At 36.4% G+C, this 24563-nt stretch overlaps 1 protein-coding gene across 1 annotated transcript; it reads left to right on the top strand.

Moving 5' to 3' along the window:
* Positions 1-2181: 2181 nt before the first annotated feature.
* LOC140796377 (pre-mRNA-splicing factor ATP-dependent RNA helicase DEAH7-like) lies at positions 2182-24563 on the top strand. The gene is given in 18 exon segments (XM_073149383.1): positions 2182-2523; positions 5340-5472; positions 6735-6944; positions 7413-7489; positions 7621-7795; positions 7882-8058; positions 8181-8311; positions 8410-8507; positions 8949-9051; positions 10664-10841; positions 13943-14172; positions 14274-14453; positions 15831-15902; positions 15981-16157; positions 16545-16606; positions 22606-22758; positions 22865-23880; positions 23883-24563. Coding segments are annotated over 17 exon segments (3738 nt in total). The 5' UTR covers positions 2182-2523; positions 5340-5354; the 3' UTR covers positions 24464-24563.

Here is a 24563-nt window from a genome sequence, read left to right as displayed (position 1 = left end):
TTAACATTAACCGAAGGAGGGATCATCAATCATTCATGATACATTCTCCTTAGGTTAGACAAGGGCTTGGATATGATCCAGACAAAGACAACAGTATCCGTGGGCGAATTGTGCATCTCGATTTTCCAAAGTTAAAAGGTGGTGATCCAGTCGATAGGTTGTATAAGGCGAAACAATTTTTCGCGTACCAAGGTACAGCGAAAGAGTATAAGGTGATACCTGCGAGTTTTCACTATGAAGATATGATACTTTATTGGTTTCGTGCAGCCAATGTGTGTGATACGATTGAAAGGTGGGCCAATTTTTGCACTGATATCACTCGGTGATTTGGAGCATCGGGGTATGAAGACTTCGATGCTCTCCTCTCAAAGATCGTATAAAGGACCACAGCTAGACCATACCAAGAAGAATTTGAGAGAATCAGTAATTGCCGCCAACTTTCATGGACCGATCAACAACTTCACAGCATGTTCATCTCGGGGCTGCAAGGAGACATGCAAGCCAACGTGAGGGCTTTAAGGCCTCGAACCTTAAAGGAGGTCTTTGAGGAGCAAAGCTAATGGAAGACAAACACCGAGCAATGAGGATGCACATCAAACAAAACTGGACATGTCGAGATAGTCGCAACCCAGGTCGGTCTACCATAGCGATAGGAAACGCAGCCGGCGTACCTAGAGCTACTGTTTCCTAAGGCACTCCTGAGGCCCTCCCATAATGTGAAGTACGCACCTAGAGGTTCCATGTGCAGGGGATCAAGCTCTACTCAAGCAAATGATTATTGCTAAACCAGAACATCCACCGCCCAATGGAATACCCGTTGATATAGAGAAGCTGATGTAGGAATTCAACGACCTCTTCAAGGAGCCCCGAGGACTACCACCGACTCGTCACCATGACCATTGAATTCAGATCATTCTAGGGGTTGAATTAGCAAATGTTCGGCCGTATTAGTACCCATATGTCCGGAAGGAGGAGATCAACAAATTGGTAGTCAAGATGCTAGAGCAAGGGATGATTTAGCCGAGTAGGAGTGCCTACTCATCGCCCCTATTGCTGGTTTGAAAGAAAGACGGGAGTCAGTTTTGTGTCGGTTACCGAGTCTTAAATGTGATCACCGTCAAAGACCAGTGATCAAGGAGCTGCTGGACGAACTCATAGAGTTGGTTTACTTCAGCAAGCTTGACTTAAGAGCATGGTACCATTAAATTCGTGTTGACCTGTAAGATGTACACAAAACAGCGTTCTGAACTCACGATATATGCAATCATATAGATGCGAAAGAGGCTTATGAGTGCGAGGGCTAAATTAATAAAGAAAACCATCGATTGGGGGGGGGGGGGGTATAATGGAACCTATATCTAATCAAGCTTGAATCAAAAATATTTTCGATCCTAGTTTGTGATCAAGCTTGAATTGAAATAATTTCAATTCGAGCCAATTTCAAGTTCAATTCGAGCTCGAACAAAGGTTGCGTTTAAATGAGTCGATTAATAAGTAATTTCAAGCCTTAATCAATTCAAGCGAAATTTTAAGCTTGTTCAAGCTTGAATTAAATTAAGCTTAATTTAGGCTTGAATTAAACTTATAATAAGACCTAATTCAAAAATATAAACTAATAAAAATGTCTATGTATTTAGAAAAGGTATGATACGATCAAAATTCAGAACTAAATTTTATAAGATTAGAGTACATAATAATCCACTAAAATAAAATTTAAAATATAATATAATATAAAACATATTACTCATATTTTATATATATTATAATTATTTTTTCTGACTCATGATTAAGTTTGGATCGAAATTATTTTTGAGTATATTTTGAAAGATTGAGCATTTGAGCCGAGCCGAGCCGATCGAGCGAGCTTGATTATTTTGGCAGCCCTATTAGTAATGGGTGAAAATGGGTTGGATAAGTCCGACCCGACCCGCTACGCGATTCAGATCGGATCAGATTCGGAAAGAAAAATCTTATATGATCCGGATACGGATATGAATAGCCATTTACAAAAATGTCTGGATCCAGATCCAGATCCAGATACGGATAGCCTTTTAGAAAAAAAATCCAGATCCGGATACGGATACCGATATAGTTAATTTTATCGGATACGGATTCGGATTCGGATAACAGATATCCATTTATCCGCTTATATAAATACCGAACTAAACCCTACCCTCTCTTATCTCTCTATCTCCCGTCTCTCCCAAATCTCCCAAATCTCCTATCACCGGTCACGGACGCCATCAACTCTCCGGTCGCGGCGTCTCCAACCTCGCCTCCTCCGGTCCTCCCTTCTCGAGATCGGCGACACTTAGCTCCACCTCCTTCGGTCCTTCCTCGAGCTCGGCGACAATAAGCTCCACCTTCCGGCCCTCCCTCCTCGAGATCGGCCTCACCAAGCTCGGCCTCCTCCGGTCCTCCCTCCACAAGCCCTCCCTCCTCGAGCTCGGTCCTCCCTCCTCCGGCCCTTCCTCCTCGAGCTGATAGACAAGGTGGTCCTGGATCAACAAGGTTTATAGTCAGGTACTACCATATATGCTCTCTTATCTCCTCTGTTTCTGCACTTTGTTATAGTTTTGGATTAATACCCTACTTCAAAATGTGCAATTTTGTTCTAATTCCATGTAGTTGGAGTTGGTCGGTCAATCTCTTTAAGAATTGGCAATTTTGCAATTTAGATTGATCTGGTATTGGGTCTAGCTAATAAGGTTAAATCTAGACCATTCAAACTTAATTGTATGAGAATGGGGAAATTATCAGATAAGGATCCATGTGTCAGATAATATTCTGAACTGGATACAACTTTAAGAAGTTAGATGAGAATGTAAGTTCCAAGATTTTTCTTTGCAGGTAAAGGATTGCAAAGCCTATCACTTTGTTAACCTATAATGCACAAAAGCAAAAGGGCATCCTATTGCACAATGTTCCTGCGACTGTAGGCTCTAGAAAAGGAAAGGCTTCATGTTTTTATTTTTAAGACTCAGGTAGGTGATACCAGCACATTTAGTTGACGTATGTTGTAAGTTACAACATACTATTGCACAATGTTCTAGCACATTTAGTTGAAGTATGTCGTAAGTTACAACATACTTCAACTACTGTTACTGTTGAATGTTATAATCCAAAATTAGTACATAGATTGGCAGCACAAAGAGATTTAACAAATATTAGAATTAGAGTCTTACTTTAGTTCTATTTTCATAGATCTAACTTCTAGACCATTTAGAGTAGAATGATATATGGACTTAAACCGTAATTTTCACTCTTATTAGTTGTACTTTCGCTGCTCTAATATGCATGATTGTATTTCTCTCCCTATATCCCACATAAGATGGGATTTAGGCTTGTAGTCAGGAAGTAGGTAACAAGATTTACTAATTGCCTATTGTTTGCACATTTTGATATGTATCCGTTTAAGAATGAATATGATATGGAAACTTACACGAGATATGTCTAAGGTAGAAGGTCATAATTTGTTTAAAATTTGATATGTATCCGTTTAAGATCCGAAAATTTATTCGAAAATAATCCAATCTGTATCCGAAAACTACCTTATCCGTATCCGAAAATAATCCGATCCGTACCCGTTTTCTTAGGATATGGTTTTAATTTTTGTTATCCGTCAAATATCCGTATCTAAATCCATATCTGGATAAAAAATATGGATTCGGATGTGGGTTGAGCACTATCCGATTCATATCCGATTCATTTTTACCCTTGACCTACCCAAATGGCGAAATCCCTAAACATAAATCCGAATTCAACGATTCCCATTCTCTTTCTCGACCGGCGGAGATCTCTCCCCTCTCTGCGACGGTGGGTTCTCTCTTCTAGACGGTTAGTGGTCTTTCTCCCTCTCTCTTAGTCTCTCTCGTTCTCCGCCTCATTCACTGGCCTTCGGCCACCACGACTTTTCTCTCTCTACAACCTTCCCACTTTCCTCTCTCTTTCTCTCTTTTGTGCTGCCTCCACAACTGCTGCCACCTCACCTTCGTCTTATCGTTCTCTCCCTCCTTTGGTAGACTGCCACCTACTACCTTCTCACGTTCTCTCTCTTTGCCAGTCTCCATCACCTTGATGTGGGCATCATATTCAATTTGACCAAAATAAAGTTGTTTGAGTCCAATTTTGGTCTAATTGGTCTAATTTGACTCAACTTATCTTCACATTTAATTTGTTGAGTTGATTTTTAATTCAAATGATCAATTGAATTAGTCAATTGATAAATATGGTAAGCCTATATGCGAGGGATGTCCGCATTGAGTTATTACTTAAATTGGGTTAGTTAATTTAGGTAAGACTTAATCAATTAGGATCTTATTAGGAAATAAATTTCTATTAGAATTTCAATTGATAGTTATGGTATGCTTATATATTAGGGATGTCCACATTGATTTATTACCCAATTAGGTAAGATGATCAATTAGAGTTCTATTAAGAAATAAGTTCCTATTAGAATCAGCTAGAATCAAAGTTGTTAACATATTTAAGGGTTATTGCATTAGAAATAAGCAACGATTTGGAAGAAGATTTATTTGAGATCTCTCACTTTCTCCCTTGTGGTCCTTTTCTTCTCTTTCCCTTACTCTCCCTTTCTCCTATTCTATCTTAAGATTCTTCTCTAATCTCTTCTACTTCCTCTCTAAACCTCTCTCGTTCTTCAATCTCTACTTTTCATTTGTTACTGATGCTCTCCAGAAGATTCCAGTAGTGAAAGAGAATCTTTGGGTGCCCGGATATGAAGAGGAGGACTTGGTTTCAAAGTAAAAGCACTACTATTCCATTTATTGGTAAACTTAAACTCTAAAGTCTTTCCTTATACCATATTTTAGGCCTTTCTACTATCAACGTATCTATTTGAGAGTTGAGGAAGCTACTGCCTTATCTGAGTGATTTTTTCTCCTTTTAATCAATTAACTTTTTATCAGCTTACCATATTTTACTTTAGTTACTTGTTTGGGTCGATTATTCTTCAAAACATTGCATTCATACTAAATTTGCATCACACCTCCAACCTCTGCACGAGTCATCACATCGGAGAGTATTAGTTAGTGTAATTATGTGAATTTTGTTACTGTAATAGGGTAACTCAATTTTGTAATAGTGTAACTTACTGTGATTTGATTGTTTGAATTAATGTAAAGTGTAATTCGATTGTGATCATGTTTTGTTTACTACATCTACGCATATATTAGTTTGAATTAAGTTTGGTCTTTTGGGAGGATTTTTCTTGAATTATTTACAAATAATCATCACGGAGAAATCATGTATTTATATCCTTAATGTTGCTTAAACTTTTGCCCCTCTAAAATATAATCTCTTTTGTATCGTTGATGTAGGGAGACGGAAAGATTATGGACTTGAATGCAATGATGACAACCTTGGAGCCTGAGTCCAGCATTTCTTGGGGTCTTTGTATTCCTGACAGGGAGAAAATACTATATAGACTTCCTGAGGGGAAATCTGTTTTCGGTATGCTTTTGTAATCCTTGTTATCCCGTTGTTTTTTTTTCTCTACTATATTTTTTCATTAGAGCATGCGAAGAATTAGTTATATAAATAGTCTGTATTTAGTCAACCCCAATCTCCAAAAATACCAAACTTATATGGTCAACATTGGACACAGCAAAATATACTCAATATTATAAAATCCTAACATGTAAGAAATGAAAAGGAAACACATTAAATAAAAAAAAATAAAAAAAAATAAAAAAAGAACACTGCTGAAGGCCTACTTTAATTTTGTTTTGGGGACATTGTAATATAATGAAAGTCATGCAGTTGCTACAAGTGTTCTGATATGAGAAATGCGTACTTGATTATGAATTAGTGGATAATGGAAATAGAGAATTGCAAAGGTTCATGTATAGAATTTGATTCCGTTTTTTTTTCAGTAGCTTGGCATCAACAATTTGTGTCAATACTCAATCTAGTCTTTTTGTGGTCTGGCTATGCCTAGGCCCTATGCTGGTGTGGATTATGTGGGTGGTAGAGAGACTGTGCTCCAGTGTAACCTTATGTGGCACATGCACAACTTTCTATAGCACTGGTGAATCATAGCTAGACAGCAGTTTAGACAATGGAGATGCAATGGCTAGCTAGGAAATGTAAGATTGTGGTAACCTTCTTATATATTTTGTTATGACTGATGTTTCATGCATCCACATGATCTTTGTAGAGTTATCAATATGATCCAAATAAGTCAAAGAATTTGCCCTTTTCATTTTCCCTCTCTTATGTGTTTGATTTCGTCTTATGTATGCACCAACATGTGAATATACTTATAGTTCTTTGTGAATATACTTATTGTGAACCATGTATGCACCAACATGTGTCCAACTATCACATACACACACCCTGCTATACTGGCATGCCTGCATATGATGAGTCCTGTAGCAAATTGGTTGCTGGTGTAGCAGTATTAGTTATTAGGTACTTACAAGCATTTGACTAGTTTTTGTGGGATTAATGTCTTTTTTCTGATAATAACTCTTCTACTATTCTACATGGTTTGCAAAGTTGCATCCAGCTTTCTCTAATGTAGTTCTTGGTATTTCTTCTTTTACCCTATACAGAGATTAACTATATGTATATCTGTATGTTGTACTCTTGTTCAGTCAGTATTTGTCTTGTGTACATCCATGCAACATGAGGTGACAACACTTACAGAATAAACATGCTTCATGGATGGCAATTGTTATAGTCTCCTAACTCTTTTTAGTGATCTAAAACAGGTCTGGATGTTCTTGCGAGCAAGAAAAGAGCGCTGGAAGGTGATGTTGGGTTTAAAGCTCCATCAAAAAGAACAATTTCATCTGTTACTTCCATAGATGAAGAAGAGCAGTCTGCTTCCTTCATTGAAAATGATAGTGATAGTTTACCTCAAAGTGAACGTCCTTCTCGCTGTTACCGAGGAATTGTTGTTGAGGAGCAATTACATTCAGGTAATTAGTCTTTATTTATGATGTACATGATACTTTCCAGCACTCTTATGAACTATTTATGAAGTTTTTGATTAATCATTGTTGCTTTACTAGTGTACAAGTTAAGACTTATAAAGCTTCAAACTACTAAAGTTTTAAAGATAACCAGCAGTATTACAACTATCAGTACCAGTATATAATTTTTCTAAAGTTCGTTCCTTCTGTGGCCACATTCCTTTCTTTATTTGTGCTAAAGCAAGAGAGAAATTAAGAGCAATTTAATGCTTTATAGAGTCGAACTTATAAATAGGGTAGCAGCAGAGAGTGTATAACAAAAATACTAGCTCATGTTGCTGGACTTTCTCTCCTTTTCCAGTTTTTAGTAGAAACCATACTCAAGTCAGGAAGGAAGTCAAGAGCTCAAGAATTGTGTTTGTTGTTGTCTTTTTCTTCATTGCGATACTAAAATAAATCCATTTTATATTTCAGAATCTACTTTAACAAGCGATGATGAACGGAGCTACATTTCTCGTACACGGCGAGTGAGCAATTCCCCATGGCAAGAGGTAGGTTACTGTTTTACTATGTTGTCAGAATTTGCAGTACGATTGGGTCAAATGAGTCATTTAAAGGTTTTTTTTCCTCATTGTAGTAGTTTCATCAAGCAACCTATTATTTTTTTCCTTGTGTTTTGAAGTCCCAGAATCCCAGAAGTTCGTCGAGCTTTCAATCTTACAGTTCAGATAATTATGAGTGGGATAGAAAACAAGGACATCATATTGACAAAGGATATTGTGAGCGCGAGAGGTCAACATCCATAGACTATGCAAGTAAGCGCAGTCGACATGGGCACATCTCAAGAAGAACACCAGGTGAATTTTGCTGTTACATCATGATTTTAAACTAGCTTTTCCTTTTTCTTAGTCTGATGAAAGTATTCTTATATCTTGATCTTCAGCCAGATCTGACTGGGATGATGGTCGATGGGAATGGGAAGATACCCCGCGTCGAGATTCTTGGGACAGCCGTGCATCACGTAGGCATCATCCTTCACCATCTCCTATGCTGGCGGCGGCATCGCCTGATGCACGCTTGGTTTCTCCATGGCTGGGTGGTCATACACCTCGTTCTGCAGGTAAGAATGTGGTCTGTTTGCCAAAAGCTAACATTTTCTTTAATGATTTTTTTTTCTTGAAGATAATCAACATTCTAAACGATAGATTGAGAGTATAAAAAATAATACATATTTGTCTACAGCTTCCCCTTGGGACAATGTTTCTCCTTCTCCTGCTCCAATTCGTGCCATTGGTTCTTCAAGAGGAGCTCCACATTCACGCTCAGGAGGAAGATACCATCAGCTAAGCTTTTCAGCTTCAACAAGTTCTAAGGTATTGTGGCATTAAGTTTCACTTTTAAACCTAATATGGAGGAAAGACTTTCTTCTTCTAAAAGGTGTTTTAAGTTTAATAATTACTGCCTTTTATAGGATATTGAAGATGAAAGGAGCTCTTTAACTACGGATAAAGCTTATGAGGTTACAGAGGAAATGTTGCAGGAGATGGACTATAATGCTGATCGAGCATGGTATCTCATTTTCTAGTTTTTAATATTTTAAATTACTTTAAAACAAAATGTGTCTGTTATATCTGTCACTGATTCAAGCTATTTCAGATGCATTTATGATGTTTTGTTCGAAGTCTCTTTTGTGTTGCATAAATGTTAGAACTCTATGATATATTCTATTGGTTTATTCCGAATCCTCTCAAAGAGAACTTGATGGTTTTATTGAAAACAATGGGCCACTTGTGTGACAATGAAACGAACCATAACTTGGAGTTACCGTGATTTGCTATATACCATAGTTTCTGTATCTGTTTTGGTAATCTGAAAAATTGAAAATCTGATTCAGAGATTAGAGTTTTGATGATCTGTGATTTACCAAGTTCTACTTTCAGCTTTATGGTTTAATGCTCTTATCAATGTTGGGGACAAATATTTCATGTCACTTTGTCATTTATTATGTAGGTATGATAGGGAAGAGCACACCACGATGTTTGATAATGATAACTCATATTTTGGTGATAAGTCTTCATATCAAAAGAAAGAGGCGGAAATAGCGAAGAAGCTGGTAAGTATTCTTCTTTTTCTCCTTTCAATATCTCTTTACCTGATTATCTATCTGTCAATGTGGCTTGCTAGCTGGCTAGATATTCTTATTGTTCTACTATTTCTTGGAGCAACCTAGGTTGCTTCATACATGATTAACTGTGCCAAATTGAGTCTTTAGTGTGACAACTGGTTTGTATTTATACATATATAAACACACACATAAATGCACTTGATTTCAGGATGTTCTTGCAAAAGGGTGACAACATACGTTAAAATTGGTTAGTAGGGCACACATACGTGCATGCCATTTCAACATGCAAAATATTGCAGTCTTGGAGTGGTCACTGACATCTCACTGAACAGCCCAAAATTGTTTCTAATTCAGTAACTATTGCAGGCGATCGTGCTGTAGGTCACCCATGCCTTAAAATTGGTTAGCATATATACACATCATGTCAACAAGCAAAATATTGCAGTCCTAGAAACCTTTTCTGACATGGTCAGTGTCATCTTACTGAACAACTCAGACTTGTTTCTAAATCAGTAGCTATTGCAGGTGGTCATGCTGTAGGTCACACTTTTGAATTCATAAAACCAATATACACAAAATAAATAAAAGTTCCTAATAAGGTATATGGAAGATAAATATTTGCAACTATGTGAGGCTCTAATTTTTATGTTCTGTATGACAGCCGAAGAAAATTTTTAGGATGCATCAGGCCATGTGCTGTTGTGCTGGTCGATTTTTTGTGCAGAGACTGCACATGCGTGGCATCTATAATGGTTCACAAACTGCTTTTGTTGGTGGAATAGTGTCAGTGATATTAATTTATTGGTTTTTTTGAGCCTCCTAAGGGATTGGGAGTTCATCTATTGCCTATAAAGCATTGACCTGTGTACTGGTTGATATGCTTTGCTTTGTGCATCTCTTGCCGACCTTTTTTATGCTCACTGAGCTGCATTTCTAGCATTCTGAAAGAAGAGGGCCTTCTTACAGTTGTCCTGTTGTTGCCAAATGTTGGTTCACCCCTATCTATGGTGTTTGCCATGTCAATATTTAATGACTCAATCGGTACAATTCAGTATTTGAACAGAAAATCTGTCATGTAAAGTGTCGAATACCTCTGACATCAACAGTATTTATTTCTTGCTTGGTGAACACACTTCACATTCTATTATTAATGTAACAATGCTAGTCTAGAAAGAATTTGCATTCTGATGCGAGTAATCCCAAAAAAAAGTAATGGTGGGTCATTGCTGGATTGGACAGTAAATCTATGATACCAAATTTCTTCAGTAGCACATTAATGTCCTATGACCTGAGAATCTTTAGCATGTTCATCAAGAAAAATTGCCAGTAACTGCAAAATGCTTATTTTAATATATATTTTTAATAGATATAGCTATAGATAATATCAGGTTACTTGGCAACATTGCGATGTGGATAACGCATTTAAAGACATCATCATAAGAATATATTCTCTAAATTTCAATGTACATTTGTGGCAGGTGGAGTTTGGATGTAAATTTGGTTCTTATATACGTCTTACATAGTAAAGTTGATGATATGTCTAATCCTTTGGATCTTTGGAGTTATGAAAACATTTCTGATGTATCTTTGTTGATTGCAGACACGCAAGGATGGTACTCTAATGACCCTTGCGCAGAGCAAGAAGTTATCACAGTTGACTGCTGATAATGCGCAATGGGAAGACCGGCAGTTGTTGAGATCTGGAGCTGTAAGAGGAACTGAGGTCCAGACAGAATTTCAAGATGAAGATGAGCGGAAAGTAATTCTTCTTGTTCATGGTATGTTGGTATTTTTTTCCCTCTTTAATCATTAATATGGCTTTCATATGTGTTGCAAACTTTTTATTCCATAGCATGTCACAACTTTTATCAGTGGAATATGCATGGTTGCTAAGTGTGTCGAAAGAAGAACAATAATTCTGACTACAAGATGCTGGGAATTTGTTTGGTCATAGTTATTTATTTTTCTCTTTCCTTCTGAAATATAATGAGTAGGTTGTGTGGCCTTGTAGGATGCAAAGTATTTTGATTTCTGTTTTCAGTATTCCATGACTTGACAAGTACTTAAGCTTGATCTTGTGGAAATTTCAAAAATTTCAGTTGTAATGATGATATTTAGTCTTTTCCTGTGTTAGTAAATTAGTTTTCTTAGCTCGATAGGCAGATGGTTTGTGTATATATTATGACAATGCTGCATGTTAGTGGCGATTAAAGAATTGTACCAAAGATCGTAAAATGACAAGTTTTTATTTTTTTTAGCATCTTTAAGAATATAAATGAGGTTATTAACACTGGTTCTCCTGAAAACTAACTTTTCACCTTTCGGTAGTTAGTTGAAAAGAACAATGAAAGCAAGTAGTGGTAGTCATAAACATAACCTTTGCTATTTGTCAGATGTATTTTATCAAATCTCAATTGTTGGGGCATTCAATTTATTATAGAATGGAAGGGTCATGTCTGTTAAGAGTGTCTGGACTACCTAGTTCAGGTTGAGTCATTGGAGGCCAGCTTCTTTTTCATCTCCCTATGGCTTTCCTTGTCAGGTATAGATGATGGAATAACTTTCTTCCATTTGTAGAGATCCTATCAAATAGAGACGGTGTTCTATTGGTGTACTGCTGTCTGACTTGATATATGTACACTACTCTTGCCATTAACTCTTTCATCAAAAGTCAACTCTATACTCGTTAAATCCTCGGTGAACAAGATTAATGTACTACTGAGAATGAGCTATTTTGTATTAATGTACTACTGAAAATGTAAAAGAGATGGAAAAAGAATCTTTGTTATCCATTAGAAAAGGTCTGTAGAGTAGCATCTTCTTTTTTCTCTGTGTGTGTGTGCTTTGACTGCTTGAAATGACTTCTCGTCCTTTCTTGTAGAAACGGGAATTCTCACTTGATTAGCTGTATCATATATCGTTGCTATATTCTTTTTCTGGAAATGCAAACAGTCTATATATAAAGATTTGATCTAACCGGACATTTTATGTTGTATTTTGTTTGACTGTAAATCATTTTTAATCAAGTGCTATGGGTTTTAAACTTTTAGTTGTGAGCTTAACTGCTTGTAGTACTTGGAAACTGAAATTTTGGGATTCAGGTTTCTGTTTAAACATGACCGTGTACTGTATTATATAGTGTTTAAACGGGATCGTGCATATTGTATTCTGTTTGAACGCTCCATATAGAGTTCTGTTTGGACCTAGGCTTCAGATACTTACATGAGCCCCTTTTGTTCTTCATCTTCCAATCTTTCACACCATCTATTGGATATTTAGATGTCTAGTTAGATGTTGTTAATTGTGCTAATGGAAGCAACAAACTGTCCCTAAATTGCATTTAATTGGAACTTGCAACAAGCTTGGCGCTGGTGTTAGTGGTTTGCACACAAACTGGAACTTGTCCGATTGTATATGTAGAACTTAGAAGATATACAAATTAGAGATTCTGGAGTGGTTCTCAATTGGGCTTGGCATTTGATGTATATTCTCTTCAAGTGGCAGTCTTTGTGTCACTCCCATAATGTGATGCAAACCGATTTGGGGGTACTCGATTTTGATACCAAATTGATACGATTAGTGATGGAGGCTTGGTGTAGAGTGGAGATGATGATGGAGTGTAAGCTGAGTAGTTGATGGAGGTGGTTTGACAGAAGATGGTTTAGCGGCTTGCAGATGCGGTAGATAGGTGAAGGCTGTGATTAGCTTATAGTTCTAATAAAAGCAAAGACGGGAACTGTACGGAAGTAAAGATGGCTAAGACAAGGAGAGATGGAGGAGGAGAAGTTAGAGATGAGAGAGGAGGCTAATGCCGAGAGAAATAGAAGAAACAGTAGTTTTTCCAATAATTTAAAGTATGCTTAATATACAAATCATAAGGCTCTATTTATTTAAATAGAATAAAGAGTCCTAAAACCTTATAAAACAAACTATTTAGCTTATCTAAACAGTTCATAAATCTCCCTTGGATTGGATCATCATTTTGCTCCAGATAGAGTTTTAATTTGGAGAATGTCTGAATAGGAAAACCGTAGATCATGGCGTCATCGATCTAATCCATCTGGTTTCATATTTTTTGGTCATTGTATAAATATTTGCTGATTATTTTTTTGGGACTGCCCAGATTGTAAATTCCTGTAATTCAGGGGCTTAGACTAATCTCCAGCTCAGACTTAAATCAGACTTAAATCATATTAGAATGCCCTCTATATATTTGAATTATATGCTTTAGCAAATTAAGTTAATATGGTTGCATTAGTACCTTGACATATCGTAATATAGTCTCCATCACCTCCTTCCACTGTTGATTTATTGGTAAATAAAATCAGCAGCAGCTTATATGACTATGTCCATTTTTGATTTCCACGGGCCAGACAGTACCTATACTATTATGGAAAGAGCCTATCTTTTTGGTAACTTGAATAAAAGAAAATTGGAAATCCAGTATTGTTTGGCATCTGACTTAAAGAGAATTATGCAACTTTTAAATTTCCTGACTGGCTTATTATGCTAAGCAATTGCATGATGAGAATCTAAATGTGCTATATGACGTCTAGTTGCTTTGGTAGTATTTATTTGTTTGTCTTCTAGCATTGTTATCTAGGATTTGTTTTGGTCATGGATTAATCATAGTTTGACACAGAATGAACCTTCTAGGCATGATATATTTACTTCCAACATTATTGTCTTATAGATACAAAGCATCCTTTACTAGATGGAAGGGTTATATATTAGACGTCCTTTGTTAGTATTTATTTGTTTGTCTTCTAGCATTGTTATATAGGATTTTTTTTTTGGTCATGTATTAATTAATCATAGTTTGACACAGAATGAACCTTCTAGGCATCATATACTTACTTCTTATGTTATTGTCTTGCAGATACAAAGCCTCCTTTCCTAGATGGACGGGTTGTATATACAAAGCAAGCGGAACCTGTAATGCCACTAAAAGATCCCACATCAGATATGGCTATAATATCACGCAAGGGTTCTACTTTGGTTAAGGAAATTCATGAAAAGCAAAGTATGAATAAGTCACGTCAACGCTTTTGGGAGCTTGCGGGATCAAAACTTGGTGATATTTTAGGTGTCGAGAAGACGGCCGAACAGGTAATCATAGCGTCATAATTGCTGAAACTTTTATGAAGCAATAATGTTTGCTAAAGTTCACATTTAGACTGATGTTCTTTTTAACACTTCAAAACTATCAGGTTGATGCAGATACTGCAGTAGTAGGTGAAGAGGGTGAAGTTGATTTTAAAGAGGAAGCAAAATTTGCACAACATATGAAAGTCAAAGGTGAAGCTGTCAGTGAGTTTGCCAAGTCAAAATCTCTTGCACAGCAAAGGCAATATCTCCCAATATACTCTGTGCGTGAGGAATTGTTGCAGGTTGGCACTTAGAGACTTGTCTTGCATTCATTATACTTTTTGACTTTTATTCTCTTTGCTGTTCTCTTTGCTGTTCTCTGTATATGTTTTTTTTTTTGTGTGATTTTATTTGTATATTTGGTAATATCTCCCAATATATTATATGTGAGGAATTGTTGCAGGTTAGCATTTCCCTTAGAGACTTGCCTTAAATGCATAACACTTTTGAGTTTTATTCTCTTTGTTGTTCTCTTTATATTTTCGATATCTTTCTTGAAGATGCGCATGGATATTTTATGATGCATCTGTTGAGTGCTTATATTGGTAAAGCTAGAAAAAACGATTAACTGAGAAAACTTTTGTGAAGAATAGGAAATGAATTTGCCAATCCATTGATCTGCTTCTTGTGTCAAACTATGAGGACTCCATAAAAGAAATGCTGAAATTTGCTATTGCTGATTCAACAATTGATGTATTACGCTTATGATGCTTTTCATTTTTATACATGTATAATATATTAATCAGTAGATTTGTTGGCTTCTCAAGAAACATGACAAATTTTACAATTTTTGTGTTATTTGATAAGAAGACATATATTATCAACAGTGGAGTCAATAAACTATAGAGGTTTGTGAACTTCATTGAGAATATTGACCAACAACAAAAAATCCATCTCGATCCAAATCTTGGTGACAATTATTCTTCGTAACCATAATAAGTCTATGTAGAAACCCAGCTTATGTTGCGAGAGTTACACTGATTTCCTGCAAATTAGCTTGCTGAGCTGCAAAATCCACTCCTGGCCAAATGAAGGACCTGTTCTCTTGACCCACTTAAGTGGTAGTGGCTGCCAATGAATGAGGCCTAGCAGTAGTGGGTGTATGAGCAACGATATACAATTGAAATATGGATAGGTTAGATTTCAGGACTTTACCCAAAGGTCCCAAACCTTTCGGGAAGAAACTTTTATGTTATTAAACAGAGCATTGTTCCTATGCTTCCAGATCTGCTAGTGTAGGACTTCAAGAGGAGCACAAAATAGTGTTGTGCGCTCACTCGAAAGATCACCATCCTCATCCCCAAAAAGATTTAAAACCGAACTTGGCATTATTTCCATGAAATCTGTGTCTATACTATATGTTATTTTTATACTTTTTTTTATCCTTTTCCATCTATGATTCTTGCAGACTGTACTCTTCATGTTGCTTAAAATGAAAGACTCGATTCAAGTTAATAATTAACTCTTTCTTGTGCAGAATATTAGATAGTAGTGTTCTTGAGCTGGATTCTATATTTGTCATCTCATTGGCCTATTGCAGTTTTTGTGCTCATTTATCGGAATGCAAGTGCTTGGTTGCAACTTTTAGCCTAACTTCAGATTCTCATACTATTATCTAGGTGGTACGTGAAAATCAGGTAATTGTTGTTGTTGGAGAAACGGGTTCTGGGAAGACAACCCAACTAACACAGGTCAGTTTTCTACTATCTAATTATGATTTATTGATTATCCCGTATTTATTTTGTATCTGACTTTTAGAGTTTTAACAGTATCTACATGAAGATGGATATACATATAGTGGCCTTGTCGGTTGTACACAACCACGACGTGTGGCAGCTATGAGCGTTGCTAAACGTGTCAGCGAGGAGATGGAGACAGAGTTAGGTGATAAAGTTGGGTATGCTATTCGATTTGAGGATGTTACTGGTCCAAATACTATTATAAAGGTGATTATTCATCTCAGATTTTTGTAACTTGTAGATTGTAATTTTGTCTTGTGACTTGCATATTCTACATTATCTGCACTTTGTGGTCTATTTCCACTTGCTTCAGGTAGGAAGAATGATCACAATGGTTTCAAACAGTTTGCATGAATATCTTATTAGACAGATTAGAGCTCTTTCCTTCATAGAGTTTCAAGAAACATAAAAAAGCTGAAGGATAATAATTATTATTATATTGAAGGATTTCATGTTTATTAAAGCTCGTGTTTCCATGGTTAATTGTCATATTAGAATTGATGTATTAATACTTGGTTTTGGCAATGTGAAATTTTAACATACTTTACAAGCTTTCCTGATGTATCTTTTGACTGTGCCTCCAATTTTCTCTAGTATATGACAGATGGAGTGCTTCTACGTGAAACACTGAAGGATGCTGATCTTGATAAATACCGGTATGCTATTCTTTCTTTTCTTACTTCTGAAAGGCTGAAACAACACAAAGTCCTAAAGTATTTTATGCAGTTATGACAGTAATGTTGTCAATAAAGTTGAACAGACAGTGATATCTCATCTTCTTTATATCTACTTGATCAGCTTAACGTCCCTTTCCTGCTGTTCTTTTCTAATGGGTTGGAATCAAGTCACTCAATATAGTGGAGAAATTTTATACTTGATGTTTACAGTTTGATCTCGTGGTCTGTTTATGTATATACTACTCCAGTATGATTAGGATGGGAGTGAAAATTTCAACAACTTACTGGGGACTTTGGCTTTAAAGAGCCCCACACATTTAGATGAGATTCTAGTAATGTTGATGAGTTTTTGATGATTTATGCAAAATTTTATGCCTCGTTCACAGCTGGAATAGGGTTATAGTTATTACCAAAATTAGGGATCTCTTTAAGGAATAATTGTTCCTATGCTCACTTCTATTTTGAAATAAGGGTATAATTATAGATCCCAAAATTGGACGATTTTGAGTCGGATCGGGATCGGCTATAATCAATCCCGATCATACTGGTTTTGGCCAGTTTCGGCCGTATCGGTTGAAAACAACAATATCGGCTAAAATTCATATTTTTTTAAAATTCAGGTCGAATCTAAAATATATCTAACATAGGAGACATTAATTATTGATGTCATCAACTGCTTTCTTTTCAAATTTTTAGTTTTTACTCTCTATCTCTTACACACTCTCTTTTCACTCTCACACATCACTGAGTTCATTTGGTAGCCGTTCCAATGAATTTGGATGAGTTTTTTTTTTGTATATTTTTTTTCTCATTTTTTTTTCTCACCCACTTTTGACTTCTCTTTTCTTACTACTATAGTATAACAACGAAGAGAGATCTCTCTTTATGTTGTTCTGCAGTAATAATTTACCAATATAAAAATTTATCTAATTTAAGTCAAAATTCATTATAGTTTGAGTGAGTTTTTTCTTTAGTTTTTAAAGTTCATATGTGACTAATATTTATTTCTTATTTTTGTATTATTTTTTTATAAATTTTTAGAAAATTTTCTGTATTTAAATAATATTTATAATTTTACGTAATTAAAATAGTCCGGGCCGATACGGGCGGTGACGGATACGACCAATACAGCCGATATGATCGATACATATCGTTTTCTTTTAATGGTCGATCCCGATTACAATACCGAGTTTTAGAACCTTGAGTATAATAATTATCTTTAATGTGATATAAAGTGAAGGTAAGAATAAAAAAATACTAAACTACCCATTGATTTGATATAAAGTAGATTGATGATTTATCTGCTGCTATTAATAAAAGAACAATATCCACTAGATGATTTGCTGACTGCCAAAGATGATCTCAAATGGTAACTTTCTCGTTGATCGGCTTTTCATGTTATTATAACTCAGCTTAGGCAAGGGCTATATCCTTTTGTTTTGGTAGATTTGAACTTGCTTTAGTAATGAGATTAATATGGTGTTGTTTGTCTTGCTCCGAGGGCAAATCTTTATGAAGTTCATCAGGTATCAAAGAACAAAATTCATCAAGGAATGGAATTACCTTGGGTTGTTCTACCTTATTCTCTTATGATCAAAGTCATGACTTCTTTAATTTGTTGTGACACATGCTCATGTTATTGACCAAGAGAAAAGCTTCATTCACTTGTGTGCAATTGGTACATGTATCTCATTCGGGGTGAGAATAATTTTCACTCCATATTTGTTAAAAGTAAAGATCTTATCCGAGAGTTGACGTTGTATTGCCATGGGCGACCAATAAATATATTGCAAACATCTTTGATGACCACATTAAAGAAATTGGTCGATGGAGAAAGTGATAAGACATTGTTTGGTCACTTTTGTCTTGCCAACATTATTGATCTATCTATAAATAAGGGTCTGGATGATCTTGAGTGGGTAGATTTAATTTGTCAACCATCACTCTAAGACAATATTTTCATTGCTACCCTCATCAATAATAACATCACAAACCCGCTGATTGATAATTCATCGTATCTTGCAAATATTATGTAGTTGCTTGGGAGGATCTTGCTTTGGAACATAGAATAGTTTTTGGACGATCAAAGAAACTCTTTCATTCTCATATATTTTATGTGCCTCATCATCTTCATATTGCTGTTCGATCAAACCATCATTGGCAGTGAGATTGACTAGTCGTCATTTAGGGCGTTAATTTGAGCAATGTTCTTACTTCTACACATAAATGAGACTTCATGGGATTTGTGGTGATATATAGGTTCCACCCAATGCTGTTCTCAGTCGGTTTTAGTAGTAATGTTGCCGATTCTGAAAGGTAGTATGTTGAGAGGCATATTTGATTGCACTATTGGGTTTCTCGGTGGACTAGATCGAGTAAATGGATGGAGTGAAATACATACCTGATTTGATGATGGATCCATTGAAGTTATCTTAGAAGAGAATATATTGTAGCGCATAGTTCTCCTACTTGATTGATCTAATTGATCCTTTTACCTCTGTAGCCATTGTACTAAATCATTAAGAGTGAAGATAGGTTGAAGCAAAATTCGATCATAAATTATTGGACTAATCCCTTCGATGAATCTCCCTACATGTTGAGCTTCTGTGTCAGATAAATTGTTCTGTGCAGAGTCGATACAATTTGATAATATAGCCAACAAATGGAATCTACAATTTTGATATTGTTGGAAAAGCTATGATCGTAGTTGACATGAAAGAAACTGGATTGCAACAATTGCTTTATTCGAGTTCGATATCTGATTTGTGGATTGTTTAGTCGCACACAAGTCATCTGTAATTCTACCATGCATATGCTCCTCCCTTTAGCTTGTATGCTATCAGTTTGCTTGTATGCTATCAGTTTAACTTTCTTTTCTCTTTGATCTCTATGTAATCAAATTGCTCCACCTTTGAATTCAAGTCAAGAAAATCTTTGATATATAATTGACCATATAAAAGATGAATGATGTACCGTCATGTGAAAATCCCTATATGTTCTTGCGAATCACAATGTGCTCTCCCCGTCCTTCTTGGATTATGCTCAAGAAAGGCATCTTCTATTTCCTCATTGCTAGAATTTTCATCATAGGGTGGTAGACAAGGGTTGGTGGTGAGTCTCCTAACCAACTCGTTTCTAAGGAAGGCTCGGTGTTGGCTTTGGTGTTTACTGGTTGTGCAATTGCCACTTGCAATTCATCTACTGAGGGTTGAACGTTGAGGAAGACAGTCATATTCACAACCTAAGTTGTAGCTAGTTTCATTAGAAGCCATTGAGTATTATGTGATTTTGGTTGGCGCGTACAAGAAGTTTGCTGCGATCCAAGCAATGTTGACCATGACAAGATCTCCCTAAGACATAGAGGACTCTAATACCAATTTGGGACAGCTGATGGAGAAATTTTATGGTCACCGTCACAAAATAGAAGAGATGATAGATGAGAAGAAAATAAGTAAAATAAAACTAACAATCAGTTTTATCAAAAATAGATTTGTAAAACTACTAGGAATCCATTCAGGGAAACTAAATAACTATGAAAGAACCACAAAATAAGAAAATGATTAGGGATCCTATATGAATTAGGTAGTTTGGTCACTTTTCAACTTGTTTATTGCGAAAAGTATTGTCAGCTTGACGCTAATAAATCACATTGATTCTAGGATGCATTGTTAATTCTATACATTTTCCTTTTTCTTGGAGTAATTACTTTAGTTATGATGTTTGGCACTAGGAATCATAGATCACAAAATCGGCCGATTTGGACCCGAAACCAGCTTGGTGGCTGGTTTCGATCTAGAATTGGCTGGTTTTGGCCGTATCGGCTAAACTATTTTTTTTTCAAACATTCAAGTTGAATCTAAAATGTATCTAACATAGGAGGCATTAGTAATTTGATGTCCTTAACGACCTTCTTTTCAAATTTTTTATTATTTACCTGTTTTTTGTTACATACTCTCCTCTCACCCTCACATTTCATCGAGTTTATTTGCCAGCCAATCTAGTGATCCCCTTTGGCTACTCTATATTTTGGTGAACTTGGGGGTGTGTTTTTTTTTCTCACCCACTTTTTAACTCCTCTTTTCTTACTACTTTTGTTCTACAGTAGTAACTTAAGAGTATAAGAATTTGTTAAATTCAATAAAATTTATTATAGTTTTGAGTGAATTTTTTAAAAAGTTTTTAGGGTTCATATGTGACTAATTTTTATTTTCTTAATTTGCTATTATTTTTATAAATGTGTAGAAATTTTCATGCATTATAAATAATATTTACAATTCTACGTAACTAAAAATAATCCAATCCGATATGGGTCGCTGATATGACCAATATGGTAGATATGTATCAGTTTTTCTAATAGTCGATTCTGATCCCTATATCTAGTTTTGAAACCTTGCTAGGATTTTATCCTTGAGTATTAGTGCGAACTTTTTTTGCTCAAGCAAGTGGCCTCTAAACATTTATTTCTATTACATGCCGACCTATCCTTTTGATCCTTTTGAACTATTGCATGGCAAGTTTTTGTCATAATTTAGTATTAGACCAATGTTTTAAGTATCAGAATTAGGACTTAGGTCAGCTGTCCAAAAAAACGATATATATCAACTGTATTGGCAGGCAATATCGATCGTATTGGCTTGTATTTAAAATAATTTTTAAAACACAAAAAAATTCTATATTTTTTAGAAATAATAATAATAATAAGATATAAATATAAATTATTTATATATAAAGTTTAAAAACTAAAAATAAATACTATTTTCTCATCTATATCTATCCCATTTTTTGTCACTCTCATGCTCCCTCTCTCACAAAAAAAAAAATTCTTTCCATACATTCTCCCACTAATTTTCTTTCTTGTCAAATTCTCTCCTACTAACGCTCTCTCTTATCAAATTCTTCTCTACTAACTCTCTCTCTTATCAAACTCACTCCCCCACTAACTTGCTCTCCCACTCTCTCTCTCTCTCTCTCTCTCTCTCTCTCTCTCTTATTAACCATCTCCTTCGTCTCCCTCTCCCTCTCACTCACCCACACTGACTACCAACTCTCTCTCTCCAGCATAGTTTTTTATTTTTTATTTTTTCTCCACATCTCTCTCTCCCCCTCTCTTCTTCCCTCTCCCTCGTATGACGGCAACCCACAAATTATCTTCCTCCCTTTCTTTCACTCTCTTTCCCTCTCTCCCTCCTTCCCCCTCTCTCTCTTTCCCTCTCTTTCTCTCTCGCTCTACCCCTTTCTTTCTCTTTTACTCGTACCTGTCTCAGGATTAGCCGATATGGCTAATCCCGACTCGAAACGGATTGGGTATCAGGATCTGCCGAAACTAGGATCCATGCATGATACCCTACGCTTGTTTGGCGTTGATAACTTTAAAATGTCATAGTTTCGACAACATTCTAAGAAAATGTCATAATCATCACTAGAATCATTGTACTCTTTCAAAAATACTATCATTGTAAACTTAAAAGGTATATTAAAAATATGATCCTAAATGGGGGCTGTTAGTCTTCATGATCTAAAAAAGATGAAAATCATTTTTTCTTGAAGTTAGGAATGATATATAAATTTTAATATGGAGATTAAAAAATATTATGATACTTGAATCTTGATCCAGATCCTCCTATAATATGATACTGAGTAGCATTAGGTAGTTTTGACTTTATTGTTCCAAATGGCTTGTAAAGTGGTATGGTAAACTGGCCTTTGACCATCTCAATTAAATTTGAACTTTGGTTAACTAGATCAAGTTCGCAGACTGAATTTCTGTGGCAATTTGATATCTTGGGTGATATAGTGGCAAATGGGATGTTTGAAAAGCTTTCAATGTCAATAATGTAAATGACTGTAGTATTAATTGTGCTACGACTTATTCATTATTTTCTATGTTACGTAACATTCTATTATGAGAAAGTATTTTGAACGACAATAAATTCTTAAAGTATTGGGTGTATTTATGGACCTAATTTTTCTTTTTACAGAATTGTTATCATGGATGAAGCACATGAGAGATCATTGAATACCGATGTGTTGTTTGGTATATTGAAGAAGGTAGTTGCCCGGCGACGTGACTTTAAGCTCATTGTGACATCTGCAACTTTAAATGCACAGAAATTCTCCAACTTTTTTGGAAGGTTAGATATGGCTGTTTGCAGAAGAAAGTTTTGGACCCTATGCTTGTCCTATCATTTTCTGTGGTATATGTCATTAACTCCTTTTAAATTCTCTTTCCTTCTGCAGTGTGCCTATATTTCATATTCCTGGCAGGACATTTCCGGTAAACATCTTGTACAGCAAAACACCTTGTGAAGATTACGTGGAAGCTGCAGTGAAGCAAGCCATGACCATTCACATTACTAGTCCTCCGGGTGATATTCTGATCTTTATGACAGGGCAGGAAGAGATAGAAGCTACATGCTATGCTCTCGCAGAGCGTATGGAACAACTGATCTCATCTGCTCGTAAGGCAGTCCCAAAGCTCTCTATACTGCCGATCTACTCTCAGTTGCCAGCTGACCTGCAAGCTAAAATTTTCCAGAAAGCTGAAGATGGTGCTCGCAAATGCATTGTGGCAACCAATATTGCTGAGACATCACTCACAGTGGATGGCATCTTTTATGTCATAGACACTGGATATGGTAAGATGAAGGTCTACAATCCAAGGATGGGCATGGATGCTCTCCAAGTGTTTCCAGTCAGCCGAGCAGCTGCAGACCAACGTGCTGGGCGGGCAGGAAGAACTGGCCCCGGGACATGTTATAGGCTGTTTACAGAGTCGGCCTACCAAAATGAGATGCTACCCAATCCTGTTCCAGAGATCCAAAGGACCAATCTGGGAAATGTCGTATTGTTACTCAAGTCTCTAAAGGTTGAAAACCTTTTGGATTTTGACTTCATGGACCCACCTCCACAGGAAAACATTCTCAACTCTATGTACCAGCTCTGGGTGCTGGGTGCCTTGAATAATGTTGGTGCCCTCACGGAGATTGGCTGGAAAATGGTGGAGTTCCCGTTGGATCCAACACTCGCCAAGATGTTATTGATGGGGGAACAGCTCGATTGCATCAATGAAGTGCTGACCATTGTCTCTATGCTTTCAGTGCCATCAGTGTTTTTCCGGCCAAAGGATCGAGTTGAGGAGAGTGATGCAGCAAGGGAGAAATTCTTCGTCCCAGAATCGGACCACTTAACACTTCTTAATGTTTACCAGCAATGGAAGGCAAACCAATATCGCGGAGATTGGTGCAATGATCACTTTTACATGTTAAAGGGCTTCGAAAGGCAAGAGAAGTAAGGTCTCAGCTGCTAGACATACTGAAGTCCCTGAAGATTCCTCTGACTTCATGTGGGATGGAATGGGATGTAGTGCGGAAGGCAATTTGTTCTGCATATTTTCACAATGCTGCTAGGTTGAAAGGTGTCGGTGAGTATGTGAATTGCCGGAATGGGATGCCATGTCACCTGCATCCCAGCAGTGCCCTCTATGGACTCGGATACACTCCAGACTATGTCGTTTATCACGAGCTTATTCTAACAACCAAGGAGTACATGCAATGTGTCACCGCTGTTGAGCCGCATTGGCTTGCAGAATTAGGCCCAATGTTCTTCTCTGTTAAGGATTCGGACACATCTTTGCTTGAACATAAGAAGAAACAAAAAGAAGAAAAGACAGCAATGGAAGAGGAAATGGAGAATCTGAGGAAAGAGCAAGCTGAAGCTGAAAGGATAAGTAGGAAGAGAGAACATGAGAAGAGAGTGAAGCAACAGCAGCAAGTCTCGATGCCAGGTTTGAAGAAGGGATCTACTACTTACCTTAGACCCAAAAAGTTTGGTTTGTAGATAACTTGATTGTCCTTTTTTCCATTGTACAATATAAGATCAGGATGAGAAGATCCGTATTAATAGAGTTACAGATGCCATTTACTCTTGTTGCATAAAA

Source organism: Typha latifolia, chromosome 10, assembly GCF_019914945.1.
Source record: "Typha latifolia isolate L0001 chromosome 10, TyphaL0001v2, whole genome shotgun sequence".
Lineage (NCBI taxonomy): Eukaryota > Viridiplantae > Streptophyta > Magnoliopsida > Poales > Typhaceae > Typha > Typha latifolia.
Note: the sequence above shows the minus strand (reverse complement) of the source record. Positions and strands in the feature narration are given on the sequence as shown.